Consider the following 16,300-nt stretch of genomic DNA (forward strand, 5'->3'; position numbering starts at 1 on the left):
GAAAATGTGAAAAAACGTCATAGTATACTATGGCATAAAACGTCAAAAAAACAACATAGTATATTCAGGCATAAAAGGTCATAAAAACGTCATAGTATGGTAAGGAAGTAAACAACATAGTAAAGTAAGGCCTAAAAATGTGAAAAAACGTCATAGTATACTACGGCATGAAAATGTGAAAAAACGTCATAGTATAATATGGCATGAAAATGTGAAAAAACATCATAGTATACTATGGCATAAAACGTCAAAAAAACAACATAGTATATTAAGGCATAAAAGATCATAAATACGTCATAGTATGGTAAGGAAGTAAACAACATAGTAAATATGGTATGAAAATGTCAAAAAAACGTCATAGTATAATATGGCATGAAAATGTGAAAAAACGTCATAGTATACTATGGCATAAAACGTAAAAAAAATAACATAGTATATTAAGGCATAAAAGGTCATAAAAACGTCATATAATGCTAAGGAAGTAAACAACATAGTAAAGTAAGGCCTAAAAATGTGAAAAAACGTCATAGTATAATATGGCATGAAAATGTGAAAAAACGTCATAGTATACTATGGCATAAAACTTCCAAAAAACAACATAGTATATTAAGGCATAAAAGGTCATGAAAACGTTACAGTATGGTAAGGAAGTAAACAACATAGTAAAGTAAGGCCTAAAAATGTGAAAAAACGTCATAGTATAATATGGCATGAAAATGTGAAAAAACGTCATTGTATACTATGGCATAAAACTTCCAAAAAACAACATAGTATATTAAGGCATAAAAGGTCATAAAAACGTCATAGTATGGTAAGGAAGTAAACAACATACTAAAGTAAGGCTTAAAATTTTCAAAAAACGTCATAGTATAGTAAGGCATAAAACAAAATAGTATAGTATGGCATAAAAAATATAAAAACATTAGTAAGATATAAAAACGCCATAGTGCAGTAAGGCATAAAATGTAATAATATATTAAGGCATAAAAGGTATAAAAACGTCATATTATAGTAAGGCATAAAAAGTTATAAAAATGCTATAGTACAGTTAGTTATAAAAACTGTCATAGCCAAGTCACAACATCCTATACTACGACATTTACACAAATAAGACTGGATCAGACCTAATATATGTCTGGACCTATGGTCATATCCTGATGTTATTACTGCAATGTCCTCTGACACAAAATCATCAAACACATAAATGAAAGACAAAGACTGACCATGATTTCAGGTTTATTTATTTATGAACACAGTTGTCGCATTTTAAGAAACTGTAACCACATATATCACTTTATTTTGCGTCATTCCATAAATATTTGCGATTCCATTTACAATATAAAAAAATACATTACAGAAAAGTCAGAAAAATTTGTGCTTTTGATCCTCTCCTCTCCTGACCCCCGAGAGTTATTTTAATGGCTCCTTGTGGGTTCCCGATCCCCAGTTTGGGACCCAGTGCTGAACGCAGCTGGTTTTAAAAAGACAGTTTGAGATCGTACGAGGAGTTTTCCACTTGCTCAGTGTCAGCGTTGAGGAGAGGGGTTGATGTACTGGTCTCAATTAGACTCTCGTCTGCTGATTCGTGGTGTTGTTCATATTTATGGGCCGAAGAGGAGGCACCTCAGGAAAGTGTTGATTTTATGCCTGAACAGCAGAGGTGTTAAACGGCCTCAAAGGACCAAGAGTCTGCAGGTTTTTAATCCAGCTGAGCTCCACAGCAGTGATGAGTCTGCAACAGTCTGTTAAGATGAGCAGCCATTAAAGGACAAAGGAGGGAGAGAAAGAAGAAAGAAGATCATCTCATAGAGAGATTACTACTAATTACACAAAAATATACATTGTACTACAAATCAGTACTGATCAGCAGAATAATACACAAAGCAGTTTGTATTCACTGACATTTCATTTATCACTTAATTGATTGTTCCTTTGGTTGATAAAATGTCAGATAAAAAATAAAGAACCGGATCTCGATGTGACAAGTATTTACAAGATACAGATTCAGTTCATCATCACACAAGATGTAGAGAAGCAGTAAAACCCCACATCTGGGCTGCAGCCACAGAATGACGCATTTTAGCTTAAAAAATGTTTGAAACAATTAATTGATTATTTAACGAATTGATTCAAGGCTAGATTAGTTGATCAAAAAAAAAAAAAAAAAACAATTAAAAAAAAAAACTGGCACAATATTGCTCCATTACTTTCAGGCACATTGTCAGTATCTCCTACATCGTGGCTGCACAGCGAGTCTGAAGACGAGCTTCAGGTGTTTGATGTTTAGTCCGGGGGAACATTAGAAAGCAGCAACAGAAGGTCAGAACATTCTCTGTCGGTACAGACCATTTAAAGAACATTTATTTAAGCTTTATTAAAGTAATGGGAAACAAAAATAATTAAATCATACTTTTTTCGGCTTTTTGTGCCTTTAATGGACAGGACAGTAGAGAGACAGGATACAAGCTAAAAAACAACAGACCCCCCCCCCTCAGCTCCACAGCCCCCCCCCTCTTTCAGAGGTGACATCATCACCTCCTCATTATAGGAACCTTAACAGGCAGATAGACCAATGGAGAAATGCCAGTTTTAGTTCTTCAGATCATCCCGGGGTATGATTGATATGATGTAAATTTACATCTGAATATATTAAATAAAAGTGTTATAAAGTCAATAGTGGTGCGTATGTTATTTGTAATTAGTTTTCTAACCCCACTTTAGTTGAAAGACGACATACAGAGATTTAACAGTTTAATTTGCATTTCTTCAGTTTATTATATTTTATGAGAAATGTAAGAAAATTAATCTGAATTATTAAATATTGTATTTAGATTGTGCTTCTACAGGTTTTAACATTATTTTACACTTATAGATTCAATGTTGACACAAATACTGCAAGTTGAAGTTTGAGATGATTTTAATCTGTTTTACACCGTATCTTTTACTTTGTCTTCCAAAACAAAAGGTTTCCTTTACAATATTAAGCTTGTGTTAATATTTCATTGATTGATGCTTAATTTTATTATTAGGAAAAAAGTTTCTCTGCAGAAACTTTAGTGGCGTCGCTTTATTGATGCTGTTTGATCAGAATCATTTAGGAAAAATCTGTAAAATAACAGTTTTTCTCTATAGAAATATTAATGAAACTTTCTGTAAATTAATTGTTTTCACACTTCATTTGAATTAGGAAATTTTATTCTAATTTTGCAGCTATTGTCTGTCCATTCATTATTCATTATGTGAATTTATCTGCACCGATAAAGTACAATGTCAACTAAAGAGGGTTCTGCATGTCAGCTAATTATCTTTATTAAAATCTACAGTATTTCAGTTTATATCATGTAGAACATGTGTTCACACATGATGTTGTATTGAGCTTAATGGGAACTTGGAAACAGCAGGGTTCATCTGCCATGTTTATCATCCGTATCAACACGTTCAGTCACAGACAAAGTACAACAACATGAATAAAACATGTTCTGAGAGACTGAGTGTGTTTGTGTTTCATCCTCACAGAGCCTGGGATAAGTGGTTTGGTATTAACACCGCTGTTCAAGCTCAGACAGGGTCAACGTGTGTGTGTGTGTGTGTGTGTGTGTGTGTGTGTGTGTGTGTGTGTGTGTGTGAGAGAGAGAGAGAGAGAGAGAGAGCCATTAAATATTCATTGATTACAAAGAACGAGTGGTGTGACTCAGACAACACAAGTGTGTGTGTCCTCCTCTTGTCTGCTTGGAGGCCGTTCAACGCTCTTCATTCTGATGGGATTTGTGAATGAAAAGAGAGAGATGAGGTCAAAGAAAGAAGGACGCACACTCATCCAGATAGATAGATAGATAGATAGATAGATAGATAGATAGATAGATAGATAGATAGATAGATAGATAGATAGATAGATAGATAGATGCTGCAGTTCAGAGTAAATACTGCCGACCTCTACACCTGAGCAAACTCTATCTGCTGATGAAAGCTCGTGGTTAAAGCCAGTAAGTTGACCCTTGACCTCCCATCTGTTCACTGCACAAATTATGGAGCTAAAACAGAGGATGTGAAGTTGGTCGTGACGTGGAGAAGCAGAAGAAGCTGTGGAGCGACTCAGTTTGAAGACAAAGTGTTTTTATTGAAAGATCTCTATCAGGCACTATAGTTATCGTCGTTAACGTTAAAATACGGGCGAAGCGGCTACCTGGGTCACATGGTACACAGCTGAGGTTCAGCAGAGACAGAGGACGACAAAATACCTGCAGACGACACAGTGCAAAGTGCAAAGGTGTGAAAATAAAAATAAAGACATTAATACAGTAAACAGGACTGTAGGTAACAAACAGACATTTTACAGTGTGGATTAAAATCAATTAAAGTCTCAATAAAACCTCAACAAACACCAAAACCACATCTGTAAGAATAAAAGAAAATGTTTTCAATTCATGTCGTGACGAAGCAAAATACAGTGTTTAGTTGCTACTGCAGTTCACAGCTTAGCTTATGGCTTTAGATAGAAAATCTAACGTTATTCATCTCACACACAAAGACGTCAACAGCTCATAGAAATACACAGAAATGCTACGGTGAAGCTACGATCCCTCCGAGGAGGACGATGGTCTGAAGGACAAGATGAAGGCTTGGACTCTGTTTCCACAGCTGGAAAACGTGTTTGTGATGAAAGTTTAAAGGCGGAAAAAGAAAACGAGAGTTGATTCATACAAGTTTGTGTGTGAAAGATGGAGGAAGGAAAGAAACGGTCCGAGCTGTAAGTTCAAGTCGTGGGTTTCAGCTCACTAACAGCGAACGGTACAACTGTTAAAACCAAGGGCCTTAAAACCTCAAGTTTTACTGAACAAAAGTTATATGTTGTCAGGGTTGCTAGGCGACAGGAGCAGTGGTAAAGGCGGGAACAGCTGGTGACGCAAAGCAAAAAAAGCCCCTGAAAACTCTTGGCGGTCTACGACGGGGATACACCTGCGTAGACCGCCAAGAGTTTTCATGACATCAGTACTTCCTCTTCCTGTTTCTCTTTATTCGTGTAATTTTCGTCTTTCAACTCAAGATGATGTTTGTGACGTGGGTTTGGAAAATCCGCCTAAAACTATTTGTGTTCGTGGCGAAGCTGAGGGAAGATTAGTTCAACAAAGGGTCAGATATTCACTTGTTATCTTAATTAGGGGTTAGTACGGAGGCCCTAACGGGTCATTAGCAAAGAAAAACTTGCAAAGCTTAATAAAACAACTTCCCAGACACAGGAGAGTGACATCACACAACATGGCTGAACTCTCTGTGAAACCCTTGAAGCAACGCGAGTAAAGTCTGAGACCGTTTTGCATGAATGGCAGAAAATTAAAGATTGTTTCTTCCCTCAGGGATCCTGTAATGTTCATGTTTCACTTTAGATGAATATAGATAAAGCTGATTCATTTATTCCTTTATGAGTCATTGACTTTTGCACAAAAATCTATTAGAGAAACTATCACAAAGACAAAGAATGATGACACTGAAAACACTGTTTCTGCTCATTCTGCTGACGGAGAATTCAAGCTCTTACAATCAGCTGTTTCACTCAAACTGTTAAAAAAACAAAAAGCAAAGAAGCAGGTTTCTGCTCAGAGATCTGAAACAAACCAACAACACAAACCTGACACGTTCAAACAGGGACACAGCAAACTGCTCCACGAGGAGCTTCGCCAACACGCTGCGCTACCGGCGGCGACCGGCGGCACGCGACCCCGCGACCCCGCCGTGAGACGCGGTGACGGGACACTGCGGCACCAGCTGAACCTGAGCAGGACGACGTGTATCTACAACAACACACACACACACACACACACTGAAGTTCAGCTGTTTATCCTCTCATTGGCAGCCACACAACTCAGCCTCGTGGCTGTTGCTAAGCAACGAGTAGCCTCACGCCAGGTAATTTTTAGACTCAGTCGGGCATGTTGGTGGTAGGGATGAAAAACTCCCTCTGATGCAGGATGAATCGTTGTTTCGCTCATTTAGTCTCTAGTTGATCCTGGAGAAGTTTCTGTACTTCAAGCTGAAGTGAGCTGAGAGCGTTGAAGCAGATTACAGGAGGATCCTCGCCGACAAACTCCAATTAACAGCTTGTGCGGAATAAACAAACTCTCGCATGAAGCCGCGGCGCCGTCAGCGATGTAAACCAACAAACACATATTTCACATGAAGGGATCCAGATGGAGATGTTGCTGTACTGTCTGTTCCGACACGTAAAAGCTGTGAAGAGATGAAACCAGAGTTTACCACAGTGTCTCCGCCACCTGCTGCTGCTGCTCCTACCTCACACCTGTTGCCTCATTTGCCCCCCTGCACCTGCAGTTACTCTCGTTTCTGCCACTGTTGAATAAGACGTGTTACTCTGGTGTGTTCACGACAACCTGAACTGCCTGGGCACCGCTTTACGACCAGACCCCGTTTACTAAGCAGTTACTAATGCTTTATAGATCAGTTATAAGCCATTAATAATGACGACTTTTGTGTTGCCAGGTTGTGGGAAATCCTCCTCCAGCAGACACTTTGTCTTTTTAGAGAACAGCTGCAGCACATCTGGACCAAACTCCAAACATAAACTGATCATTTACATTTACAGCTGCAGACTATATAGATATAACGTGTTTCTATCCAGTAATAATAAAGTTATAAAGCATTAATACACGATCAGGGCTGCAGATGTAAACGTCATTATATCTCTTTCTCTAATCCAGTGGTTCCAACCTGCGGTCCGGGGCCCACTGGTGGGCCGCGGAGATGTTGCAAGTGGCCGGACAAATCATTTGTAAAACGGACGGTTTAAAATGACGTGATCTTTAACAGTTTTAAAAACTCCTTTCATAGTTTTTATTTTTTCATATCAAAGCTCCATCTCTGTCATGAGCCAGTGACAGGAAGTTTCATGTTGTCATCATCACTAAAGAATCTATCCAAGTCTGCAGCTGTAAATGTTAATTATCAGTGTATAAATGGAGACTGTGCAGCTGTTAACCAGATGATGAGTGGGCACGAAGACGAGTGGAGACGTCTCGCTAAAGGTAAAATTGATAAAAAAAACCATGATCATTAATAATAACCTTAATTAGATCTTATCAGTGCTGTCTGCCAACAGACTGAGATTTTCAGCTGAACCAAATGTGTCCTGTTGAGTCACAGTTGAATCCACAGAGAACAGAAGCAGCTCCTCTCCAACACAACGCTTCCTCTGCTCAGATCAACAAATGTAAAATGAACAACAACAAAACAAAGGAAAAGCGTCGTTTTCGGACCTTCGTGTTCATCTAAACCAAAGGTACATACGAGCAGCTGCCACAAAACAGTGAATTCATGATGATTTTAAACACAAATCAGCAGCGATTTTATGAAACGCTGCCAGTTTTAAAACCTTCTCGTTCCGTTTTCTTTACTTTGGTCACAAGTTTCCCTAAACGTCTAAACAGGGTAGAAACCAAGTAGAATCTGACTCCACCCGTCTGTAGAGAGACATGAACCATCTGCGCTGTAGGGATTTACAAACGCACCCCACTTTATTCACATGTTCTAGATTTTGTCCTCATTACTGCTGGAGGCGGCGGCTGAAAGGCCCGGAGGCGGCGGCTGAAAGGCCCGGAGGCGGCGGCTGAAAGGCCCGGAGGCGGCGGCTGAAAGGCCCGGAGGCGGCGGCCATGTGTCGAGTTGTTTTTCATGGCGGAGCGGTCACGTCCTCTTCCTCGGTGTCACGTCTGTTTAACGTGCACACGTCACCACTTCCTTTTAATTACACTCAGTCGTGATTGATGGTTCGGTTCTTTAGACGCCTGCTGGTCCAAAAAACAAGGCGACAAAAAAAGAAATAAAAAAATCTACAGATTTTAAAATACAGATCAGAACCCAAACATGGCTCCTTCTTATGAAGCCAGTAATTCCCTCCTGATTCCCGACGCTGCCCACAGGTGGATGAAAGATTTTCTGTCGCACATGATGTATTTTTCATCTCTATTTTTTGATTGATTGTTTTTTTCTTAATCATTTTGAGCCTTAAACGTCTGATTGTTTCGGGTTTCCTGACGTCACAGTGAACAGTGGTGGAAACACTCGTGTTGGAGGAGGTGTCCGAAGTTCTCCAACCATCTGATAAACAGTTTGGACGGAGCGACGTTAGCTTCAGTAAAGAGCAAAGGGGATCAACAACATTAACCAGGTTCAGGCATGTACATGATAATTATCTCATTTCTGTTTGTTTGTTTGTTCCCACATGATCCAGTTTAAACGTCCCGAATGATCATCAGCCTCAAACTCTGCTGGAGGATCACGTGACGTCGTCATGGTTCAAACAATGAAAACAAAACAAGTTCTAAAATCTAAAATCTCCTAAAATCAGGTTTAATTCGTCTCTATTCTTCTATCCACTTCTCTAACTTAATCTTTCTTCTTTCAATATTTCAAGAGACGTTTCTAGAAAATTCTCGAAACAAGTTGATTTTTCTTGAAAAAATCTTGTAAATCTCAAAATACTGAGAGAAAGTTTTTGGACTTGACTGAAGTGGGAAAGTTGTTGGATTGATTAAAGCAAACAGTCTTAAAGATAAACGCTGACGTACATGTGACCATGTGACTTAAATTTCACTTTCCTCACATTTATCCATGAAGCCAACAGAAATGTTTCCATAATAATAACAGCAGTGGATGGAAATGCTCATTAATTTGCATTTTCTTTTGCCTATTTTTCTTCAAATTCAGGTAAAATTTGAGCTGCAATTGATGTAAACTTGGGAGATCATGTGATCTTTGTATGATGCATTCAAGAACCTTTCAGCCCAGAATACAAAGACCAACTTTGTCTTTGTCTGAAGGGAATTTTCTCACTAACGTCTCTGATGCTGTGGTTCGATCCCGCCGTCTACAAACACCTTCGCCGTTCAAAGAGCTCGCACACCGTTAATGAGGAGGCAGTTCGGAGTCCCAGAAGCAACAGGAGCCACTAATGGGCCCTCTGGTGAGTCCAGAGTGTACCTGAACACATCAATAAATAATAAAGTTCAATTATTAAAAATTACTTCCAATTATTGATTTAAAAATATCCTGCCAGTCAGTTTTTACTGGCTCTTTACTTCTATATTCTGAGAATCTGAGAATAATTTGAGGAACTTTTACTTTAAATTTTTCAATTTTTGAGAGATTTCCTTCCATTTCTGCCACTTTTCATAGTGAAATATCAGCTTTTACTCCTCTACATTTATTTATCAGCTGGTGAAACATATAATAAATGAATAAATAAATATAAATATGATACATTACTGTCGCAGGAACAGTCCAACATTATACTACAGAGGTCAGCTACAACATTAAGATGCTGTTAACAGGCTAATGGAGGAACTATTCTTCACAACAGGTATTGCTACTCGTTAATGTGGAGGTACAGTTGCACCCTGTGACTGATTTCTTTCTTATAGAGCCAGCAAACTATAAATGGGAGAGTAAAATACTTCTTGTTAATAACTACAAATCCAGCTGTACAACGTAAGTTTACTAAGCACTGTTAGTAGTATAGTTAACAGTGGTAATTCAAAATATAATTCTAATATCATTTATTTAATATTTCTATCGTTAGCAGCATTTCATGACTAACAAGACCGTTGTTGGTTAAAACCTGACTGAGGCCAGTTGATTTGTCCTGACTGGTTTTGATGGCTGTACTGGGCCCCCGTGACCAAATCTCACAAAAACAGGACTGAACTGCAACAACGTCAGGACAGTTGTAGATGTTTTTTAAGCCGCTGACATATTTGCTACACGTTCGCATCGAAGCTACTTCGTGTATCTTGCGTTTCTTGGGAGCGCTGGTTGCAAAAGTCGTCGGAAATGAATCTGAAACGCAATGCAGCACATGTCCAGTGGGGGGCGGTATCAGAGAGCAGGCTTCACAATGGTGCAAAGGTTTGAAGATAAACTCATACAGCTTGTCTGCCTGTTTTCTCTGCTGTGATCTCAACATCAACAATATTACAACCTCCTCAAGTGTAGCCACGGGACACTGATTAGTGATTAGGTCCTAATCTACCCCCTGGTGGATACAGTCCTCCAGATACACATAAAGTTCACAAGCAAGTATGTGACCAATACTCCTGATGTTGCAGCTGTTTTCTACATGTACGCCTCGGTACAAAGATAGTACATCAGTGACCTTAGACAGCAGAGATTACAGCCGAAGAGTCGGAAAGACGAATCTGTTCTGGTTACAGAGGAAAGCGACCGTTGCGATGACGCTGGTAAAATTTCACGGGGACTGTAGTTTTGTCAGCGCTAAACAATTAATCAGGCGGTTCGTGTTCTGGCTACTATCAAAGTGCTTTAGTAGACACTCGTTTATCAGAGAAAATGGAAAGTAAACCCAAGGAACAGTAAACGAAACCCTTGATGAGTCAATGAAACCCTGCAGGAACAGAAGCTAACCCGAAGGTGACGACTTTGGCTCTATTTAGACACATTTATGGCTACTGGGACTCAGAGGGAAAACTACATTAATAGAAGAGCTACAGTTAAAGACCTCAGTAAAGAGCAGTTGAGTTCCACGTGTCGAACCTCATGTTCGAAGTTTGAATCTGACTCACTTTTCAATGACAGCACTCATGTAATGCAAAGAACCTTTCGTTACGACTCTAGTACAGAAGCAATGCTGATTATAAATGAGAGGATTCGCCTCAGCAGCGTCTGAGAGTCCTCCCTGATCCAGTTTGTTCAGTCGGAGGAAAGGTGCTGATGTTTCTCTACAGTGTTTATCGAGAGGCAACCAGGTGGATTTCACTTCTTCATCCTCTTGTTTTCTGATACAAACCACACCAGACAGCAGCGGGTTGTTGGTGGCGTCCTCAGTCAGTCAGTCGACTTCGCCCACCGGCTCCTCAGCATCCTGACAGATTAGATTTCATGACATTAAAACGACTTCCTGTTCCGTCTTAATGTTCTCGATCGCGGCGTCGCACCGGCACCGCAAACAGCGGCAGGGTCCTTGACGGCGACGACAGCTCGGGGTCAGAGTTCGTCGAGAGGAGGTCTCCGGCCTTGTTGCCGCGGCGATCTGAGGGTACGCCGGACAGGTCCTGGCAAACTTCATAAGAGCATTTCCTCTTCTGGAGGGCCTCGGCTCGAACAGCGAGGGAACGAGCGCACACCGTCAGGAGCACGATGAGCGTGCCCAGAAGGAGCGACACCATTGGCCAGAGGACGCAGTGCAGCAGGACGCTGGTGTCATGGGAACGCCGCCACAACACGTCATCTGGCCTGAAAACACACAAAGAACAGTAAACTTCTACTTTGCTGTTTTTTTTAATTTATTTTTTATAACAGTTAAACTACTATCAATGAAACTTTACACTACAACACTGCAGGTTTTTCACATTAAAAGCCTTCCAGGAAAGGGAGGGATTTTACCCTTTGAGCTGCTTTTTTTTAAACAGTGAAAGAAAAAACAGCAAAAAAGAAGCAACAACAACATTTGTAACAGTAAATTCATTATCTAAAATAATCTGTACTGTTAACAAAGATATAATAATATTTTCATAACTATAACTTATTGTTTTCCAAGGAGAAGATTTTCCTCTTTGAGTTAACATTAATGTTCAAGAAAGAAGTAACGAATGTGGTTAATTTGACCACAAGAAAGTTTTGGGACATAACCTTCGTGCCACCTCCGAAACAAACCCAACAAGTAGTGACTAATTGTTTTCTCTCAACTTAAGAAAAAAAAAAAGTGATGATTGCTCCAGTTTTGTTTCCCTCTAAAGAAAAGCAGAGCTTATCTGCTGCATCACGAGCTCCCGGCGGGTTTTCATTTACGAAGCAGAGTTTCCTCGTTCCGATCCTTCTGGTGCAGAGATATAAATAAAACCAGCCAAGGTCACAGGTAAGCATCGTCTGTGAGTAATAGGAGGATTAAGCTGACACACTAAAGGAGATCTGTTTTTCTCCATCTCATCAATTTTCGGTCACAGAATAAAAAGCGCTTACAGTAACCTGAATAGAAAGAGAAAGAGAGAGTTCTCTGTGGATCCCCTAAGGAGGAGGACGGGGCTGGGATCAGGACATTTCTTTATGGAGCTAGTTTTGTCTGTGGAAACTGTTCACTGCAGCTTTAAAGCTCCTGCAGTGTAAAGGTCTGTGTCCATGTGTAGTGTGATTATAGATCAGCTCTAGCTTCTATATTAATACTGTGAAAGTATCAAAGCCTCAGTCCACAGAGAAATGCACACAGCCTGTATTCAGAAACTGAGCCTTAAAATCAGCCGTCAGGACTTCTGGAACTTTGTGATGTCACAACAAAGCAGTCACCAAGCCCCGCCCACCTGGACCCACCATCCAAACCTTTGCAGGATTTGGTTTCTCTGAGTGTTTTTACCTGAAATCTGCTTTATTTTTATTGGATCACTCAGAAAACAGTCAGCCAATCAGAAGAGAGGCTCTTTAAAATTTACTTTTATTGGAGCTCAGAGACCAAACAAACACTAGGACACTAATTAAGTGCAGATTTTTGGTACTTAGACTTAACTTGACTTGAACCAGCTTTCAGAGGGAAATATTAAACCTTTTACAGCTTCACATTTATCTGACAGATTTAGTTAGGCTACTAGTTATTTTACAGATTAAGATTTAACAGATGAGGAGCTTATAAAATATGTTTTATTGTAAATTAAACTACTCAACATATTTACAATTGGAGGTGAAACCATCAGTTGGTCGACAGAAGTTTTCGTGACAGTTTTCGTATAAAGCATCAATTATTTTAAAGTTACAGCTGAACAAACCTGACCATTTTTTATTTTATTTTTTTTAAATAATTTAAATAATGTTTTTTATTTTAAGGTAATGTTAAAGTCTCACTGTAGGATCTGACAAACCAAACAATCAACTGTTTAATCAAGAAATTAATCAGCAGATTAACTCATTTAAAACTACTTCCACCTCGGAAAATGCTGCTCACACATTAATGCTCCAATAATAATGATAACAATGATAATAATAATAACAATAATAATAATAATAATAATCTAACAATATTGTATACAAACACTCACATTTTTGTGCATAATTTTCCTGCTTCTTGATACTATGACATACTTTTACTTTAGTATAATTTTTACAGTGTGGTATTAGTTCTTTTACTTTAATAAAGGATCATTTCAAAGTTCCAACACATTTTTTGCAGCAACAACTTTGTTCCTGTGAAAAACGTCCCTCACAACAATGACTGAAAATAGAGCTGTAAGATCCGGAGGAATAAGAACTGTTAAATTGAAGTTACAGGCCACTTTTGCAGGGTCAAAGGTCGCCCAGCAGTAAATTGTGAAGTGGAAAAAAGGTTCAGTCCAAAAGACGCGTCTGTGATGCTGCTGGTCGCTGCAGCTCATCTGTAATAATCTGCTGCGGTAACAATGATCTGTCAGTTTCACAGCATCACACATCCTCCTGTTTCCAATTTGTCTGCACCACACCTTAAAATAGACTGTAACTGTGTGTGTGTGTGTGTGTGTGTGTGTGTGTGTGTGTGTGTGTGTCTCACCTCCTCTGCTGGTTGAAGAAGCAGATGAAGGACTGGCTGCTGACCTCTTTGGTGAAGTAATCCTCCCACCACAAAACACTGTCTGTGTTCTTCTGGTTGTCCCTCTCGCAGGGGGGGACGTACGAACACTGAGACACAGAGAGGACAGGAGATTTTATTCCAACATCAATATTATTATATATTATTATTATATGTATTTCAATACGATCATCAGAAATTCATTAAAGAGAATCCTCATAAATCCACATCGTCCAGATTCAGAATATTTGATATTTCTGCTTGAAAAGGTTCATAAATACAAACGAATGTAATAAGTAATTACACATAACCACTAAATGTAATTATAACAGTTAGTTCAAGTCATTTCATTGGACAAGAGTCACTCCATGCAACAGCTGCATGTATCACTCGGCCTCACAGCTGATCTGTTATCTGTTAATTACTCGTTATCTGTCTCAGATTGTAACAAACTTTGCAACGATGAAAATGATTTCCATGAAGTCTGTGTTGTCAGAAGAGGAATGTGCAGGTCAGGAAAATGTTTGTGTGTTGCTTAGCAACAGTCCAGTACCAGTCCAGTTGTGAAACTATTTGTGCCGGTGCTGCCAAATACATGATGAAATAAAAATGTTGCTTATTACTGTTATTGTATAATATATAAATACAGTACATATACATATAATACAGTAAATATAGCACATATAAGTACTGCACATTTTTCACCAGAACTGCAAATATCACTTTCTAATTCCACGACATCCAGTCCTGTCCAAACAAGGGTCTTAATACCAGATGATTTCAATCAATCAATCAATCAATCAATCAATCAATCAATCAATCAATCAATCAAAATTATGAGACAAGAGTTTTGATGAATGATTCAGAGTGAAACTGTGATTTCAAATATTAAACATGGAGAAAGTTTTTGTGTTTGTCCCTAATGACTGATGATGTCAGCGCTCTGTCAGTCCCTCAGGACGACAGTGACGACCCAGCAGGGGGCGCTGTAATGAGGTCACAACACGCTGATCGCTCTGATGCTGATTGGCTCAGAGGGGAGCTGCACCCTGCCAGTCTTCTTCTCCAGTTTACATTTTAGTTTCCTTTTTTTAAACCATAACCACACACACAGACACACACACACACACACACACACACACACACACACACACACACACACACACACACACACACACACACACACACACACACACACACAACACACACACACACACACACACACACACACACACACACACACACACACACACACACACGTTGCAGGAGGTTGATTGTCTCCTGGCTGGTTACTGTGGATCAACAATTTAGTTAGACAATGATGTGATTGGCACAGAGAGGGGTGAGGGTGGGGGGGTGAGGGTGGGGGGGTGAGGGTGAGGGTGAGGGTGGGGGGGTGAGGGTGAGGGTGGGGGGGTGAGGGTGAGGGTGAGGGTGAGGGTGGGGGTGGGGGGGTATTACATCTAAATGAAAGATGAGACAATAAAAACAATAAACCTCTCGTTCTCTAGAGATATGTGTGTTTCTGGATTTGTGGAAAGTTTCTCTTTATGTTTCCTCTCTTGTCCTTCCAGGCCACCGTACTTTGACTTGAATAATTTTTCTAACTTCTATCAAACCTTCGCCCTCGGACCACAGATATTATTTCATTTCAAAGTGTCTCATGTTTTTAGTCTCGTCTGTCGTCACTGGATTTGATTTTCTGTCTGACTGCATCTGATCCAGACTCAGAGCCGGTCGAGAGACCATCACTCCCTCTCTCTCGCTCTCTCTCTCGCTCTCCCTTTCTCTCTCTCCCTCTCTCTCCCTCTCTCTCTCTGTCTCTCTCTCTCTCTGTCTCTCTCTCTCCCTCTCTCTCTCTTTGTGTTTCAGGTAATTGTCAGCTTACTACCCAGCTCAGCTCAGCAGCCATTCATCATCCGGCCAATCACACACGCCTCGCCCGATGACATCACAAGTGGGTCGCCCTGCCGGATGATTGCGGTCGCCATGCCAACAGGCTGATGTTACAATTACATGTGAGAGTGCATGTTCGTGTGTGTATGTGTGTTTTAGTCCCTAATAAATGACCTAAATGAGATCAATGTAGTGTGTGTGTGTGTGTGTGTGTGTGTGTGTGTGTGTGTGTGTGTGTGAGGCGGCGGCCAGCTGCTCACAGGAGGAAGCGTCACACACTGATCAGTCTGAAAACACTGCAGGTTCCTACAAATCTGTCTCATTTAAATTCTCCTCTCAGGTGACGCTGCTGTTCCAGGGTTTTGATATTCAAAGCAGGAACGCCCGACACGTCCGGAGGCGTTTCCATCACGTCTGCTGGTGAAACGGCTGAAATCAATTCAGTGAAAAGACCCAAGGAAGGCCGCAACACGCAGAGACGATCAGCGTGATAATCAAACAATCATTTAATTCATTTTTTATCTCAGTACCTTCTCAAATATAATATTTCCCTCATCACACACGACAGTAAACTGAACGTTTTAACAGACATTTTCCACTATTTACTTTCATTTTATAGATAAAATGATTAATTGATAAAAGAACTGGCAGACTGATCAATAATGAAAATAATCATCAGCTGCAGTCCCAGTTTCAGGGCCTAGAACATTTTCATTATTGATGATCTGCAGATGGTGGAAGATCCTCGACTTTCAAGTAACAATCCAACACTGTAGAAATATTTCACTACAACTGAAATCCTGCGTCGGAAACCTCATGTAAATAAAAACACAGACGTATTAGTCTTTGCCT

General features: G+C 39.9%; 1 protein-coding gene across 1 annotated transcript in view; it reads right to left on the reverse strand.

Annotated features, from left to right (window-relative positions):
* Positions 1 to 4,092: 4,092 nt before the first annotated feature.
* Positions 4,093 to 16,300, reverse strand: part of LOC130163779 (calcium-activated potassium channel subunit beta-4-like) — a 28,665-nt gene continuing 16,457 nt past the window's right edge. The window contains exons 3-4 of the mRNA XM_056368154.1: positions 13,535 to 13,662; positions 4,093 to 11,259 (exon numbers count right to left, since the gene is read on the reverse strand). Coding sequence (XP_056224129.1) covers positions 10,935 to 11,259; positions 13,535 to 13,662 — 453 coding nt within the window. The 3' untranslated portion in view covers positions 4,093 to 10,934. The remainder of the gene's footprint in view (positions 11,260 to 13,534; positions 13,663 to 16,300) is intronic.

Source organism: Seriola aureovittata, chromosome 22 (genome assembly GCF_021018895.1).
Source record: "Seriola aureovittata isolate HTS-2021-v1 ecotype China chromosome 22, ASM2101889v1, whole genome shotgun sequence".
In the NCBI taxonomy this organism is placed as follows: domain Eukaryota; kingdom Metazoa; phylum Chordata; class Actinopteri; order Carangiformes; family Carangidae; genus Seriola; species Seriola aureovittata.